Genomic DNA, 18672 nt, shown 5'->3' on the forward strand with positions numbered 1-18672 from the left:
AATTACCAACTTTATTAATCCCAGTGGGCAGTTATACACAGAAAGTTATAATCTGCACTTTGCACATAAGATATAAATCCAAAATGCAACCAATGAAGGGTCTGATTACATACATACACAATAAGGATCAACATCAGGTACCAGGGGCAGGCATAGGCAATATTTACCCCCATGCGTAATCTTATCCGTGTCATTTAAAGATACATCTGTAGGAAGTCTGAAGGAGTGAGGTGGTAATCCATTACAGTGGTAGCATTACTCAAAAACACCAACAACCACAGAGCAGAATGAAAAAGACTATGAAATGACAACACATTATGTGTTAATGGACTACATCCAGTAACTATAATTTATCCCTACTGTTTCAACAATGACATGGCTTGATATATATATAATTTGTATTCTTGTTCAAATTCACACTTTTTTCAGCATCTCTTTTTTCACCTCTGCTCAGACTTCTTATTATGGGCCTGCTTGTTTAATCAACAGGGAGTCCTTGGGTTTTATTTCTTTTCTGCAAACTGCTTCTTTCTTCTCAACTGCTTCACTTTCATTTGACAAAAGAACTATCGTATTCCAGAACTCCAGAAGAAAACTCAATCAATCATGCATGCACACACTACCTGCTCACCTCGGGGCTGGGGAAACTGTGGACTTTGTGGTTGTAATCCTTGTGGTGCAAACATGGTGGGTGACTGCTGTTGCCCTGGCGATAATGCTGCCTGTTGATTCACCTGCTGTGGTGGTATTTGGCTGGCAAATGGGCGCTGCACAAGGTTCATCATATTAGGATGGGCCCGTGGAACACCAGTAGCCCCAGCTGCTGCCACAGCACCACGTGACCCCATCATCATTGGGGACATGGCAGGACCTGGGGAGTACATCCCAGCCCCACCTGCATTCTGAAGAACCATGGGTCCCATGCCTGGAGCGCCACTGCTGCTCAAAGGATCATCGTTCATCAACTGTCGCTGAATCTCGTCAATAGCCATTTGTTCATTGAGAGAAGTGGTTAGCACGCCCGGTACACCATCCCCTATCCCCACACTGCTGGACAGACCAGCTGTCTGAGAGTCCATACCTCCACCTACACTGCCCACACCAGGTGTGTTGGTCAGTCCTGCAATTCCTAGAAGAGAATCCACCCCTTGAAGAGAGCCATCACTAATAAGCTGCTCTAGCTGGGCCAACATGTTCTGCTCCTCCTGAGACATGTCACTGGACTCCATCATTGATTGTGGAAACTGGTGTTGCTGTGGCTGATGCTGGTGTGGAGGCAGCGACTGCTGGTGCATCGCGAGCTGATGTTGCTGAGACAAAGATGGCTGATGCTGCTGAGCAGGAAGTGGGGTGGGAACTGGGGCAGGCAGAGGGGTGGGGAGAGAAGTAGGGAGTGGGGGTTGAGGGGCTGACAGGGGCTGGGTGGAGACTGGTGGTGCCACACTTCCCATGTCAGGGGCAGAGTAGTTGCCTGAGCTGAGGTCCTCTTCGAGGTCTGCGGCTTGCTGGAGAATCTGCTGTAACAAGGGGTCTGTGGAGTCACTTGATGCTGAGTCCGTGGCCATGGGTCCCATGCTATCAGAGAAGAAGTGTTGAAACTGCTCCAGCTGACTTGTGACATTGTCCTCACTCAAGTCCATACTAGTGACACCACTACCCAGGCTGTTTCCATAGGCAGAACTGAAACCCCTTGGCCCATCGCCCATTCCACCACCCATACCACCAGCACTTGTATTTCCAGGAAAAGGGGTGTTGGGATTGGTGCGTGGGTTGTCATGAGGGTTAGCCATCTTGCTGGTCCCACTCACAGTACCAGTACTCATCATGCTGGCAACACCACCAGCTTCTGTGGCTTTGTCTACACTAGTGCTCCGCCCCCCCCCCTTGATGGTGACAAGTTTTTCATTGAGATTGCGAGGAATCCGCTGCTGGGGAACACCAACTGGGTTGACAGTGAGGTGGGTGTTCACCACAGTCTCTTTGGCAGCTTTCTTGGACAGTAGCTGAGCCAGCAAAGCGTTCTTCTGGGATAAACGACTGCTAGCTTCAACATTCCCTCCAGGCCCACCACTGCTACCACCTGAAGTGCTGGGCTCAGTGTCCATTTCGGTGCTGTCAACATCTGAAGCTGAGGCTTTGCGCTTCTTGGACTGTCTGTGGATGTCACGGATGGCTGGCGACTCGGTATCTCGCTCCCATAGAGAGTTGAGCAAAGTGTCAAGATTCTTGTTCTGAATTATACTGTCCTGCTGCTTGAGACAAGATGCGCTGGAGGATGAGGCAAAAACTGAATTGGAAGCTCGCCCAGAGGTGTCCGCAAGGTCATGAAAGAGCTGAGTGTTATGCAGCTGAGTGCCCAATCCCATGCTGCCTGAAGGATGCCGACTCATGTGAGGCAGGTGTGATGGGGATGGAACTAGAGGATGTGAGGTGGTTGACTGTGGCTCTTGTTGGCCAGACTCATGGCGGGACCGCGAGCCACTGATCTCCTGATCCTGACTGGTGGACTCCTGTGGACAAAACCATGTAAAGTCTCATGGAAGACATATGCACAGCAAAAACTTTGAAAAATCACACTTTTATTGCTTTAAGCTTAAAAAGATACAGCAACGAGAAGGTGAGAATAGAGTCATGATAGGAAAAATTCTCTTTTGTTTAAAAAGCTGATTTGCTCCAGCTGCCCTACATTTTTTGCTTAACTAAATTATTTTCTTACCATGAAATAAGTATGCATTAGCCAAGAAGGCAACCAAATGCGGAACAAAAATTATTAAACTGCTCTGAGAAACTTAGGCTTTGAGTGGGGGTGATTAGGAGGAGAACAAGATGATACTGACTGCTGGTGCTGATGTGATGGCCACTCCATCTGCATTGCGATCTTCTTGAAGAAGCTGGTGCAGTAGCTCCCCCTGGGACTTCTGGCTATCCCCTTCTCCCAGTGATGTGGACATTTGACTTCTGTTCAAACCTGACTTTTCGATGTCCATCTCAAGCTTAATGCGCATTTCCAAGCCACCAACAACCCGATCTTGCTTATTTTCATCACTCAGAAGTTGCTGCAGGCATAGAAATGCAAGATCATAATGAAATATTGCCTAGGAATTCCATAAAAAGTTAGTAGGAAAGTGCTATTGCACTATCATGCACATAATCTGTCAGAAGACAACTGAATTCACGTTTTGACACCTGATCAGGTGATCTTTCTCAACAGAAACATTTCTCAACAGAAATGTTTGACACTACAAGTTTAAATGAACTTCAAAATGTTAAAATGGTTACACCATTTACCATCAAATATTATCAATGTTTCATGAGTATTCCAAAGACTTTTAATCAGAATTAAAGCTTGTGCATGCCAAGGATAATTATTATAACAAGACAAGGAGTTTAAAAGGCAAGTCACCTTAAGTAAAACATTTGTGGTTTTCTTAGGCTCCGCCTCATTTTTGTCCATATTTCTGTCACAGTCATTAGTCCCAGGTCCTGTAGTCTGAGGAGAGCTTGAGATCTCATGATCCATGATGGTTGGTGGATCTGAGTCCTCCTCCTGACTCAGCAACTTCTTCAGGATAAAGTTGTCCTTCTTTTCTGCTTCTGTAGCTTGTCCACTCAGGATGACCTCTCCATCCTCGTTGGATGTGCTCTGAGGCTTCTCTGGGGGGCTCTGGCCAGGGCCTGGGGTAGGAGACTGGTGCAGTTGCTCTTCTGGTGACTTGAGTCCAGACTTACCCAGGCCTGGGCTGGCCATGGCAGATCTGTTTGAGCCAGAACGCTGGACTGCTCCTGACATTAGCAATGAACGTGGTCCCAGCTGTTCCAGTGACGTGTTTTGCGTCAACAGCTGGCACAATTTTCCTGGGCGCTGACGAAGATCAGCACCCCCTGTGCCTCCCCCAACCCCTCCTGGACTGGCATCGAAAGGAGGGGTGGGTGGAGGGAAGGGTGGGTCATGTGATCCACGGGGTGAAGGGCTGAGTATGTCTAAGGCACTGGAGGTCTGGGAATCCATTGACTGCAACGCCTGTAGAGGAGAGGCTTGAGACATGCTGCCTACACTGCCAGGCCCTCCATGTCCACCAAAATCTGGTCCTCCCATGGCACTGGGAGAGCGACCCCACACTGGGCTGGATGAAAGACCTGACAACAATGTTTCCCACAAAAATATCAATTAAATTCATCATCAAAAATTAAATCTGACTACCAGTCATTGATACCAGTCGTGAAATGTGACAAAAAAAAGTGTACCTCTGTTTTGTTTTCAGACTTGCTAAAATCTGAAAAATATCCTATAATCTAGTCAGCATGTTCTCAGTCTATAATAAAAGCATCTAAAGAGCAGCTATAACAATTAACAAAGCACTGCAACTTCTGAAAACATAAATGTTTTCTCACCTGGCTGTGGTGACAACAAAGGGGACATAGTCTTGCGCTGGAACCCCATGCCAAATTGTCCACCATGGCTGCGATTCTGCATCACACCTGATACAGGACTGCGCTGGCTGGGGTAGCCTATCAGTCCACCAGGTTGTCGCTGTCCAGGCACTGGCATGTTGAAAGTGACAGCACTTCGTGGGGTCCCACCAGGGCCAGGAGAAAAGCTGGGGGATTTCTGGCCTTCAAAGCTAGTGGAGTTACTGCGCTGTAGATGAGCCAGCACCCCAGGATGTGGCTTGCCATTCATGGAGATGCTGGTAGTGTTGCTGATGCCCACAGTATTGTTTATGTTGGCTGAAGTCATGTTGGCTAAACTCTGATTGCCTAGTAAAGCTAACTGCAAGGAAGACGAGCCAGTACTGTTTGCGGGAGTATTGGCCGCACTTTTCATGGGAGCAACTCCTCCCCAAGAGTTTGTCGTGGTAAAAGTCTGCATGTTGGATACAGAATTACCACTGCTAACAGCTCCACCACTGACTCCATTCCCAGTCATGTTGCTGCTATAGACTCCGAGATTTTCCGATGCTGGCAGAGACACTCCTCCTCCACTCATGCTAATGAGGGCATTCACTTGTTCCCAGTCTGAAGGAGTGAAAAAGTCTAAATCTGAAATTGAATCCATGCTGTTCCCTGTGTTCCCTCCAATGCTTCCCATGCTGTTGTTCGCCAGAGGTCCAAGATTTCCCATGCCCATATTTAGCCCCATCGTGGAGGAAGGACTGGACATGGCTGATACCATGTTGAAGGGCAGGCTGGGGCTATTTGGTATACCAATAAACGCCAAAGCAGGGTGCAGGTTGTGTGAGCTGCTGATTGATGATTGGTTAGAAAGATATTTTAGCAGACTGGTTCCTGCTAATCCCTTCAGTTCAGATTCAGACTCGACCTCTCTGCACGTTCAAAGCACGTAACAATATGAATCTTTGCCTGTAAGGCTTCCAGATGAAACTTTAGCACACCTTATAATAATGTCAACTATTACATCAACTTAGAAAAGAGAAATGGTTGCAGCTCATGCACATGCTTTCTTAAAAAGAATTCTCTTTTAGAATTTCCTCCCAAAAAGATTAACACAGCTCTGCTAACTCCCAGCCTAGCTGCAGTTTATTTACTGTAAGAACTTAATATGCACAAAAGCCCTAACAAATCAGCTCCCTTTTAAGCTCTCACATCATAATACTGTCTTTTCTATTTAAAGAATACATTCTGTTTGATGACTGAATAAGAAACAAAAGTACCACATTACTTTCAATTAACAACAGTCACAGATCTATTTTTTTTAAAATCCTTACCTCCCTCCCGTCCATCAACAGCAACAAATGACCACCGATAACCCAGACTATTCTCTAAAAGAACTTACATAAAAACATAAGCGACCACAAATTATATTGAAAAACAAAGTGGTCATGTAATGAGATTTTAGCTACGTTGCCTCCCCTTGATAGCAAAAACCTCTACTGGTGGTTATGATGTGATGGCCACAGGGACAAACCAGGTGGTTCTTCGCACCTGATAATTGAATGCGTAGAAAAAATGTAGTCAGGCTTGTGGTTATGCGGGGAAGTGATAAGCTTGCTTGTCGACTGAACAAAAAAATAGCGGCTGTCCTTCAGTCTGATTCGGTATAGCCCACTTCTGCTGTCTGCAGCACTCACTGTGAAAAAAGCACAAATCGTACATGCAAAATGATCTTCCAGCATTTTTCATCACAACCTAGCAAATAGCAGGGGACACATCATAAATGATTATCCTGATAAACATATCAGTGTTAAAAAGGGTGTGCAATGGCAAGATCTTTCTTATTTGAAATAATATTTTGAAAAAGTGGGGGCACTGCAGTAAGGAGAGGGTGTAGTGTTTTATGATTCGAAGATTAGAAAATGACCCAACATCACTGATCACAAAAGGCAAAGGGAATGAGATAGTGTCGCTACAGAAGAGTCTTCAAGCCAAAACCTTTAGAGACCATGTAACTTACCTTCACTAAAGTGTTTACGCACTACTGAAACATCATTGTTTAGGCAATAGTCGTAGTAATTTCCTGTCAAGGTATAACTTCCTGTCAGCACTTCTCCGTAATGGCCCTTTGGCAATGAACTAAAAAAATATTGTAAAAAAATCTGTTTCACTTAAAACAATACACCATAAAGAAATCAGTGATTTTCAAAAGAACATTTAGATTTCTTTAGTATCATCCCTCACCTATTCTCTTGATTTTGTTCATTTACAACAAAAGACACTTGATAACTGGGGATATAAGTGATTTTTTAAAACAAAAGACTGTTACTTAACTGATGACAGGGGATCTAAGCAACATTTGTAAAGGCCATGAGAAATCAGGTCACAATATCACAGCTGATGTTAGCAAAGTGAGTCATCTTTCCCTTTTTTTAATTTTAAATACCTAAATGCGTACTTACCGTGCTTCAAAATCAAGGATTTTGCCTGTGAGGTCACACTTGGTTGTATACGCTTCATTATTTACCATGGTATTCACTTTCTCTATCATAGGGACCCTTCGTGCAATGCAAACCAAGCACGTCTGATTATCTGTAAAAATACCAGAGTGCAAACTATAGTAAGCATTAAAAGAAAACCAGTCTTGTGTTATGTCAGCTTAAAAAATTGAATAAATCTGAAAATTTTGAGAATTCTACATTTTTTATTCTTACTCTCAAGCAGATGTTTCCATGTCTCCTCTACACTAATAAAAGGTAAAATAATTTATACAATTTCTCAGTGGCCTGAAGAGCCATAGCTGCCTCTTTCAAAACTGGTTCAAAAGGTCCATGTGAATACTGCCCCATAAATATGCATGTTTATATAATTCATCATTGGAAATCAATGCACACTTGCAGTAATGCTTGTACAGCTGCCACTGGTAAACTATAAATAAAATGCTGCTTATTCACCCTGTCAAGACACTGTTTTATTCTTGGGGGTAAAAAGGCCATAATCCCCTAGTACCATAATTGCTAGTGAGACACTTTTTGTCAGCAATCTCCAGCAAAAATGCTTATACAAGGGGAGATCTGCTTAATCATGCCCACACCTACACCTGTAACTCACCTGACTCACTGTGTGCATCGGAAAACTTATGTCCAAGATAAGGTTGCAGGATAGCAGTAATGTACATGCTCTCATATTGGGAAACATAGGTTTGTTTCACTTCCACATCCTCGTCTTCTTCACCTGCAAAATTACAAGGAATGCAAGTAGTTCCACATGATGCTTGGTATCCTCCTGCACTCTTATATGTAGCCATCTGCCTTTGTTATTAGCTCTTCCTATACATTTTGCACTGCCAGATGCAAATGTCTTTATAGATACATGCATCAATTTTTTCTGTATTGAATGAGTTGTCTTCTTTTAATGAACTTTTTCCAGAATATTAAATTCAATTCCTAGGCAAAGGCCACAATCGTAGTATGTCTCATAGAAAAAAATGAAATACAGGAAAGAGAGAGGGAGAGGAAAAAAAAAAACCAATACAGATAATGGCCCCTTTGTATTCAAAGAGGATAGAGAGGGAAAGAAAGTGAGCAATCTATGAAATTTAGAACCACCCACAACCCTGTCCTCAAAACCTGAACCTTAAGTTAAAATATAGTCAGCAGTAATGGGAAAAAGCAAAAGAATGATAACATAGATTAATAATACATATCTTTTATGAATTTTGTTAATACAAATAATCAAAACCACAAAACTGAAACCCACCAATGCTGAGGGCTCATTGTATTATATTATTTAATCATCTGGGGAAAAAAAAGTAAAATAAAGCTATTTATTATGAAAAGTCAAGAGCACATCATCTGTACAACTTTGTGCAGAAGCCAGTATGCAAACACTCCATACTCACATGGGGGCTTAATAAGCATTCTACAGTTGAAATTGCGACCCTTGTTTGGTGAATCATTAGGCCACGATAGGCTGTTGGCTGCAAGGCAGAAAAATGAACAACTGAAAAATGCTTACTATGCTACCTTCACTTCTCCAAATAATATCATGATTTAAAAACATCATGCATAAAATGAAACTTCAAATCAATTTACAAGTACTATATCTCCCAATCTAAACAAAAGATTTTCTTATTTGGATGTAGCTGACATGATCCACAAAACATCAATCATTTCAATAAAGGAACCAGAAAAAAAAATTTCAGTATATAAGGAAATCATATATCTCTCACGTAGTGACATAGGCACAAGGCTGTTGCTGAACTGAGCATGGTCGCCAACATGAATGATATTGTAGATACTTTTCCCCACTAAGTCATCCTGAAAAAAAATCCATTCCTTTGTAAGGCCAAAATCAACATTACCTTATCTTATTCCTCATGTAGTCTATTACATCACAACAGAAATACCCAAAGTTTAAAGAAATATGAGTACGATTGCAATGTTTTTAAGGAATAAGAATGAACAACAGACTGAGACACAATGAAGAGGCTTGAAAAATCATTTGATACCTGAGAATATTTGAGATACTGGACTACGTTCTCGGACACAAACTCAACTTTGCCCTGGCTGTTGACCACAAAGAGAAAGCCTTCAAGAGCCTGCAAGAGAAACAGTAATTGTTGAACTAGGCATTCTGTGACCTGAAAACAGGATTGTTCTCAAACAAATTGTCTGCTGCCCCATAAAACTGCTACTAAGCTGTTTCAAAGATCCTCAGGACCAACAGGTTCATAATACTTTAGTCCATACCCCAAGAAACCACATTTATGTGGCAGCTTAGCAAGAAACATGTGAAACCTTTCAAGAATGATGGAAGAAGACTATGAAGTTGCTGTTTAATCAATAAAACTAAAACTGTTCACCATGAATATAGGAAGCAAAGCATTATGTATCCTGTCTCTTAGACCTGGGATATTCCAAGTTGTATTGCAGCCAACACTTCTGTATAGTGAAAATCCCCATCTCCAGGATTTGAAATAAGTGGGTGCATAACACACTGCCCGATCATCATCATCATACAGAATGCAATGCTGGGTTTCCCTGTTATGCTAACAGAAAAATAAAAATATAAAAGTTGTGAGGACATACCTCCAGGAGGAGGGATCCCAAAATTTCATTTGCAACAATGGAAGGCTTGCTGGAGGACACCTGGCTCTGCTGTACTGCTTCACTGGATCTGCTGTCTGTAATTGTAAATAATAGTAACCACTGCTGTCAGTGTCTGTATCATCATTTACTCTGTGTGTGTGTGAGAGAGAGAGAGACAGACAGAAAGAAAGAGTTCCCATATGCAAAAACCCCACACGCAATTACTGCAATGTGAGACACATCAAGATGTGATATCCAAATGTATAATAAAACAACAAAAAGACACAGCATCTCTTCCATTAACCTTTCACCCACCCCACTGTCACCCAACCCACTGTCCATCTTGAACACAGAAAAAGCAATCTGGACTGGCTGCTTTCTTCACACACAAAGCACTAGTATTTGGCTCCAACACCATGCTCTCCACTCCATTTGCATTCAGCATGACCTCTTTTGCACAGACATTATGCACACACACAGGCATGTGTAGGCCTTGTGAGTGCAGTCCTCTTTCCAGCTGCGAATACAGGCAAAGTGGTGTGTGCACTTTACACCAGTCACAAGTACGACTTCCTCCATACTGCATTTGCTTCATGTGCAAGTTAATCCTGGCTTTATCACTGTGCTGTGTGGCTTGTGATTCTTTTCCTTTCATCTTCCTCTCAATATTTAAAAATCAGTTTGTCTTCCAAGCCTTGTCAAATTTTATACTATTTTTCAAACAGCTAGCAACATGTTTTTCAACATGAGGTGAATTTCACTTTCCAGATCAGGTTAATTACAGTATGGTTAACAATTTACATGAATGCAGCTTGTGCTTGTTTATATATATATACACAAACACACATACACAGAGATGAGAATTAATTTGATTTCTCAATAAGAAGACCAACACACAAAAACACAATGACTAAAACAAGAGAGAGATATGTATATACCAGTTGGCCCAGGTTTGGAGATCTGCTGAAGTTGTGAAACAACTGTCTCCTGCAATACGTTGCTCTTTTCCGGCTTGCCAGGAAAAGCGTTCATATCCGCTATACTTGCAGAGATCAACTCAGCAAGTTCCTCGATGCACAAGTTGTCTGGATCCCTCTTCTCCCCTGTGATCTTGCCTCTGCAACACAAGAGGAATGACTGCTATATATTTGATGCTCAGAGTTCACACAACTCTCTGCCTTTCACCCACACACAATGCAGCTAAACAGTGCAGTGCTTGACCTATTCATCAGATGCACTCTTTCCACATCCAATACATGCACTCGCATGCACATTTGTACATCCAGACACATGAACGCATATGCACATGCAATTTCCACACTCACTTTACGTATCTGATATATAAAAAACTACTATTAAAAAGACATTGATTAATCTGTGGCTTCCTCCCCACCTCCACTGTAACAGGCTCACTGTCCATTCTCCATCTGGACACCTTAGCTCCCTGGCAGACCCTATAATCCTACACCTGCTAAAATTTTGCACCAAACTGTGAGCAATCCTTTCCTTATGCTGGATTCCAACCCTGGATTAACTCACTGTCACTGTTAGTTTGAGCCATTCATGTTTCATGTTTCAAGAGGGTGACTGTTGTTCTCTTGCAATAACTCATGCTACCATCCTGTGTTGTTCAAGGTTCAAATGTGTGTATTTTGCATGTGTGAAAGAAAACTCATATCAACTGTGTATTCCCATATGCATAGCCTGGTATTGTAAAGATCAGAGCCTGGCCATGTCCTGGAACTCCAGGCTTTATATTTTCTACTACTAATAAAACTATTTTAAAAAAAACAAACAAAGAATACACAGAAGTAAAACCTAAAAATGGTAGTGGTCACAGACAATGAAGCCTGCACAGTATTCCACTGCTCATCACAAATTCAACCTAATAATGACTGATGTCTCAATATCCAGCATGATTGATCTACAGTCCTTGGCTGTTACACTCACTGATCCGCGGCTGTTGGATCATCTGAGGTACAGGCCCCTGATTACTGGACAGAGTTCACAGCTCACTAAAGTGCATGTGACAGGTTTTGCCACACCACACTACACTGAGCCACAGATGGGCCTTGTATTACAAAACGCTTCTGCAGGAATAAAAGACAAACTGCACTTGATGACTGCCAGTCCCCAATCTCATAAAACTGAAATGTGAACTGTTTCATGCATAGACCAAAAGCTGATTAAATGCATGATCAGTGCTAAGGTTATGAGAGTCTTTGTTTCAAATGCCAGTTGAAACATTTTTAGCCATTTCGTTTCTGTTATATTCCTTCCCCATAATTCTTTTCTGACTTCTTAAATTTTTTCGTTGACCTGCTTGTTAGCAAAACAAAATATTTTCTCCTTATACACCTTGTTGTTTTGTCCCCATACTGTTTCTTGGGTGAAGGGCTGTTCTACTTGTAAGACAATAACCAGTGACATTTGGACATTAATGCATGAATGCGCAAGTGGATAGCCTCAGTTTAGTCACAGTAATATAACAATGATGCTGCTTAAATTATCCCGCAAAATTTCAGCTGTGTGGCTCTTTCCACTACCAGGCCATAAATATAGGATGCATACACATCATATACATGAAATATATAATACATGCCTGTAGTAGGTTTGGGTCAATCTCTTGCCTATTCAGACTCCACAGATGTGCTCTGTGTGTGTGACGACAACGGCTATGGCGATGATAGCATGGCAGTGTCAACACTCCCACCCACCCTCACACACCCGGTGAGGTGGATGCCATCATACACTGGGCGGTAAAAGGTGCAGCAGTGATACGGTGTGAGACGGTCTAGCTCCCCGGTTTTCAAACTTTTCCAGACGAGTACCACTTTCAAAAACTCTGACCGGGTACTACCCTACCCCCTGTGAATATATGTACTAGTCTAGGACTTAGTCTTGGGTTCGCAGGTATGAAATATGATTTAGTCAGTAGTTATTTGTTAATGTGATAATCTCCATCACACTGACAAACCTAACACCAATTGTCTCCGCGTCTGACAAACTTTTAACTCTTGGTGACCTGGCGGTCACAACACCCACAGACCCCACAAACCTACCCTCGCAATAAGCAGAGTAAATATGCAGAGTGCTGTCAGTCAGGGTTACAAGGGTCTGGTTCCCAACATTCTTGGCGGCCGCTTAATGGCTTAATATCCAGACACCAAGACATTTCTGCCTCTGGGTTGCGACACATGGCCACATGCAAGGCTCCACTCGCAGCAATAACAGTGAACATAAAATCCAGGTAATGTACATACACATTCTTTTATTTTGGAGTATGGTGCTCGCGTGTGCGTACTACAGTTTGAAAACCGTGGTCTAGTTCAACAACCCTTATCTGTCAACATGGAGGTCAAGCCACACAGGCCTGGCAACCAGTACACGCACATCAGGCCGTCTTCATGGCCTGAGGGAAGGCGGGTCTTTAGAGGACAACTACCAAAAGGTGAAACATCCCCCTGTAAGATGGTGTCCAATTATCCATAACTGCACTGGTAATTAAGACATTACTGATGTCTGGCTAGGAAAACACACACACAGAGGGAACAGGCAGGCAGGCGAGTGTTCGCGTCCACTTAGAAACTAGAATTAAGTTTATTCCTTGACTTTAATTTCTTTAACTGAACATCAGCTGTAACAATGGCCCCACACATAGCTCACATTTTCTACACCTACCCTACAGGAAATATACTTACAGTCTGTCCAGGTAAGAGGTGGGATAGGAAATAATGCTGATGGTGTTGACGGCAGACAAATCTCTGAAGACCCTGTCACGATCGCCAACCCACTTCTATATATTGTCAACCGACTCAAGGTTTTGTTGTTTTGTTTGTTTTTTGGGGGGGTTTTTTGGTGGGGGGGGGGGGGGGGAGCAGGCAAATTTCATGCAAGCTGTTCACCGGGCGATGGATAATGTTTGCCTTCACACGACCCTTCTCCTCCCGTTCTTTCTCTCTCTTCTCACCAATAGTTTGTCTTGGTTCGAGGTAAAGCAGATACAGTATCCTCGTTGACTACCGAGGTCGGTAAAAGTGCTTGCCACCTCTCCCGCTTTCCAAGCACCCTTTCTCCTAACAAAGCCCTCAGCCCGCCCCACACCCACACACAAACCACATCTAAGAGGATGGAAACTGTAAGCAGAAATTAAGGGCGGGGACCCAAGGAGAAATCGATCCCAACCGAAGGAACAGCTGATACAACTGTCCGACAAAAGTACAGTAAGAGTACAGCATCATCCACCGAATTGTAAACAATGGAGGCGTGGAGAAGTGCTATACGACTTTTGCAGACAGAAGATGAGGCGAGAGCACAGAGAGTGGCCACTGTGACACACTACCATCTGTGGAGCAGTTCAATGTCCGTTGACAGATAAGACCACACCACCGGAAAAGAACTCCCTGTCGTTCTTCACCTCTCTCTCTCTGCAGACAAGGTAATAAAAATGTCTAACATGGCTTCGCGTTACTTATACTTCGATAGAGATATCAGGTAAAAAAAACACGAAGCCCTGTTTTGCTGTTTTTTGTTCCTTCAAGACTACACCCCAAACGGAAAATTGTAACTGTAAGTTTAGACATGTTTATATCAAACTCCTTTTATTAAGAGGCATAAATCTGTATCTAGACCGGTCCATTCTGTCTAATCATAGAAGACGAGTTACCTATTTTTATATCATTGCCGAGTATTCCACGACTTATCTTGTTTCTTTACATATTTGAACAGCTCTTTTGTACCACTTATTTTCCTCCCACAAAATGTTAACATTAATATGATAAGGTACATAATAAATATGATAAGGTACATATATTATGCCATCTTGCCAAAGGAAAGGTTGAGTACGCTGGTGCAGATGGGCTGTATTCCAGGACAGATTGTGAAATACATTTACCACAACTGATGTTTTTGGTTACTAGTACGGACCAATGACCTCATTAATATTCTCTCTCTCTCCCCACTGCGCCTCCCCAAACACACACAAATAATAATCTCTGCAGAAAATCCAGATGTGCAGATGCAGCTGTTCATGTCACATACAGTCTAAGAGTCCCTACAAGCACTGTCTCGATGGTTATATGCTGCACACCTGTCACCACCACTGTGGCTGGATCACCTATCAGCTTCCTCATTTAAAAAAAAAAAACCTCATCTTGCTAGCCCTCTCCCTCCACACCACCTGCAGCCTGCCCCTCTCTTGGTTTCCTGGGTAAATCCCGACTGTTCACCCTACCATCACAGCAGCAGCAGCAGCAGACCTCACTTGAGTTTCGCAAGCTGACAGCAGACGTGACCAGTCGATAGGTTGACGTCAGCATGAGCACACGACATCCCTCAAAATATTTTAGAACACTTATCTCGAGTGTCATATCACCTTCCCAATAAGCATATGATAAACTAAGTAAATGTGTCGCTCACGATACCCTATTTGAATATATATATACATGTTTTTCTATCCCTATGAAGGCCCTCATGTTGCAGGGAAACTTGCGCTGTTTCTCGAGACTAGCTGGCCATGGGAAGCACCGAACCTGTCACACCTGTGTCTACCTGGCGAGAGTAGCGAGGGTGGAGTACTAAGCGGCGGGGCGGGGGCAGAGTACGATGCGGCCTGTGTCCCGTCCCGTGGTGTTCAAAGATCGAGAGGTCGATGCTCCTCGCCTTCGTGAGATCACTATTAACGAAGCCGACGACTAAGTACACACAGAGTATCAAGACACGTTACAGCACAATGCCTGGACACGTTCTGACAGATAACTCTTGCCAATCTGTAGCACAAAGATCAAGAGACAGACAAGGGCAGCCATTCTGTGATATCAATCTTCACACACACACACACCTTTCTATGTGGCATCGAAGTGTGGGCGCGCGTGGACTGAGAGAGAGAGAAGAAACATAAAAAGCGAGCGAAGAAAAAGAAAACACGCATGCCAACATGTGCATTGCACAAAGAAGTGAATGCGGCGATGTAGTGATAACAGCTCAGGCAAGGCTGATGCCTGGCGAGTGTCATCGCTAAGGATAGTAGCAGGACGACAAGTCATTAGAAAGGTTCGTCAAGAGGCGAGGAGTTAATGACGCACGCTAGTCGCACGCGCTGACGCAGGCACGTGCTCCAGAGCCGGCAGCACGCGCGCACACACACACACGCACCAAGCCGCGCCGTGCTCTCCTCCACGCTGCCAGCATCACTGTTTCTGTGCACAGCATTCACTGCAGTCCCCGCTGTCTGCGCACGACAGGGTGGGGCCAGCTGACAGATGAATGGACACCACAGACAGCAGTGACGGGAGGAAAGACGCCACACCCAATAATTTACAATGCACAACCAGCGTTGCTAAGGAAACCCCGACTCTTCTGAACGGCAGAACTGAAGATGACGGTCTGGCATAAGATCAAAACCCCCATTACCCCACCACCACCGTATACACGAATAGGCTAGTTCTTGAAAATCGTGAATGGGGAGGGAAACAGAGGAAGAAAACAAAAACGATTATGAAAATGAAGGAAACAAAGGAGAACGAGTAAGGGAGTGGTGCTGCTGAATATGGTGGTAAGGAAGGAACAGCAAAGGACAAAACAACGACACGAACAATGAATGGAGAGGGGGGAGGGATTTAAGGGGTACTACCTACAAATTCCCTCTTTTCTCTGTTTACTTTGTTACCACTTTTCTCTGTCACCATCACGATGCCATCTGTCCGTGAGCGGCTGAGGACATCACTCTCTCATCGCGCACTGTCCTTAGCAGTCGGACGGCTTCAGTCTTGAAGACCGAGTCTCTCTCGGAGGCCATGCTGCCAGCCTCGGTTACCAAGCCACTAACACACCGACCTGATGCCCTTTTCGCGTAGTTTTTAAAACTATAAACATCAACCTAGATCCACGCCCTACAGCCTATGACCCTGACCGAGTGAGTGGATTTATTTATTGCACGTCACAATCAAGTCGCTGGCTCGCTGCACTGGGAGGTAGTACAAGCGAGCAACGGCTACGAGACAATACATCACCAGCATCCTTCATCGTCTATATTTGTTATGTTTAAAGTCCTCAAACCCCGCTTTATGTATAAAGAGACTGCATCAGTCATTTTAGTGAGCAGCTATAACACTGGTCAAACCTGACCTCTGACCTAAAGAAGTGCAAGGCAGTGGTGACCCGAGTTGTCACCACCTATACCTTCCTCGGAGGCAAGTCACCGCGAGTCCTTAAAGTACCCACCGTGTGTGTAATACCCGACCGTGCTAAAAATACCTGCGACGGCGCCACAGCTGTAGGGTAGAGGTACGTAGGATGTAAGCAAGATATATATATAATGACAACTAACAAGGTGGTGGATGTAGTCGCCTCGTGCTACAAAGCTTACTGGGTGACAGGATCGTGGGCGGACAAGCAGCGGGAGTAACCTTGAACAGTAAGTGAAAGACGATGCCTTTCCTTGACGAAAGGTGACAGCAAGTCCTGCCCCGGACCCTGGAGGTGTGTGTGTGTATCGGGGAGGAGGAAGCAGTGCGGCAGGAGGCCACAGAGGGCACCTTGGTGCAAGGTAGCCGAGCCCGCCAGCCACCGCCACACAGTGTCTCGCACACCTGTAGACTGGCCTCCCAGTCCTCACCTGTTGCAGCTGCAGAACGCAATGCTGTTAGGGATGTCGTGCGGTCGCAATGTGCTCACCCGTCGCTAGATGGCGAGATAACCTTTTATTCTCGCCACCTCCAGTCAAAAAAGACACGTATTAACTACGTGTAAGTAAACAGACGAAATAACACTGGACACTCTAGGTCAGCAAACAAGAAAACACTTTCAAAAATACAAATAGATATACGGTACGAGTGCGCAACCTTACTCATCAGACAAGTCAGCACACACAAACGAACAGGTAAGTAAAAATACCATGAATATTATGTAAGGAAGGAATTTCCTACAAGCGCTAGCTAAGCCTCTGACCTATGACCTCATCTACCTCACCACCTCCTCTCTGTACCACGCTGCGTGCACAGCGAATGTCAGGCCTTCGGGCAGAAACTGATGCGGTTCCCACTCTTTAAGGGCAAAGGTCGCTGAGGTCAAAACTCCCGTGCAGTCGAATGCAGCATGCCACACCAAACTCCTCACGCAAAAGCAACATTCATTTTGTCACATTCCTGTCTTCATCCCTTCCCCACCCCATCACACACTCACACACAGACATCCACGGACCACACAAAGGTCTCACCCAGCTCAAAGGCGGCCTGAGCGCCCTTGACCCAGCAGGCAGTGCACGGCCCACAAACGTGGTCACTGTGCCACCAGTGTCTTGCTCGCCCCCTACACACCACGCCTGAGGCGGTCAAGGTCGATAGATGATCGCTAGGGATGGAGATACAAGGTTTCGACCACCTGTCATCTGCTGCATGCATGTGCGGACAGACACAACAATCAGGAAGCTTGACCGGACTGCAGGCGACCTTGCTTGAGTTTGTGTGCGACACCATGTGTGAGAGAGGGAGACAGACAACAGCTGGCCTCGTAAATCGGATATGTGTGTGTGAGAGAGAGAAAAAAAAAGCTATGAACATTATGGACGTAAAAAGTCACAAAACACTCACAGGAGCCGCCCGCGTATTAACTGAACGTTTGTGAGGGTGAAAATGGTCGAACGTCTAGACTCTCGACCCTCACAAAAACAAAACAGCGAAACATTCAGACGGCCAGCCCTGCTCGTTTGGGGAACCACAAGGAATATTTAAAGCATTTTTCAAAAGCCGAAACCCGGAAACAACAGTCACGACACAAAGAACTGTTGTCGTCTAAACTCTAAACGGTTACTTTCCACCCACCCTACTCTACATGTGCACCACTGCAACCTCCCCTGCTCACCCAAAACCAAATTTTCACGTGTACACTGACACTGCACTATGCACTGCCTATCTAAGCTCGCATTTTCAACGGACAAAGTTCAGTGATCGTTATCCCACACAGAGGACAACAAGCGAGGATTCGCGAGATGAGTACCACCAACGGCTGGAGGCAGGAGGCGAGGATGCGTCTGCGACTGGCGCTGCCAGGTGGTTGAGGTAAGAATGCTGCACAGGTGTTTTAAGCAACACCCAATACACTCTGCATTCACAAAGCCTTCCACAGCACACTCCCCAATGCACATACAACTCCAATCAGTAAGCATGTCGGCGAGAACTTACCACACAGTGTG

General features: G+C 44.5%; 1 protein-coding gene across 5 annotated transcripts in view; it reads right to left on the reverse strand.

Moving 5' to 3' along the window:
* Positions 1-18672, reverse strand: part of LOC112561375 (nuclear receptor coactivator 3-like) — a 96150-nt gene that overhangs the window by 23598 nt on the left and 53880 nt on the right. For all 5 annotated transcript variants that reach the window (XM_025233838.1, XM_025233835.1, XM_025233836.1 and 2 more), the window contains 13 exons: positions 10421-10599; positions 9483-9577; positions 8903-8992; positions 8624-8711; positions 8294-8371; positions 7504-7626; positions 6855-6984; positions 6413-6531; positions 5944-6088; positions 4393-5324; positions 3404-4137; positions 2838-3056; positions 632-2510 (listed from right to left, as the gene is read on the reverse strand). In XM_025233838.1, coding sequence (XP_025089623.1) covers positions 632-2510; positions 2838-3056; positions 3404-4137; positions 4393-5324; positions 5944-6088; positions 6413-6531; positions 6855-6984; positions 7504-7626; positions 8294-8371; positions 8624-8711; positions 8903-8992; positions 9483-9577; positions 10421-10599 — 4811 coding nt within the window. The remainder of the gene's footprint in view (positions 1-631; positions 2511-2837; positions 3057-3403; positions 4138-4392; positions 5325-5943; positions 6089-6412; positions 6532-6854; positions 6985-7503; positions 7627-8293; positions 8372-8623; positions 8712-8902; positions 8993-9482; positions 9578-10420; positions 10600-18672) is intronic.

This window comes from Pomacea canaliculata, linkage group LG4, assembly GCF_003073045.1.
Source record: "Pomacea canaliculata isolate SZHN2017 linkage group LG4, ASM307304v1, whole genome shotgun sequence".
Taxonomy (NCBI): domain Eukaryota; kingdom Metazoa; phylum Mollusca; class Gastropoda; order Architaenioglossa; family Ampullariidae; genus Pomacea; species Pomacea canaliculata.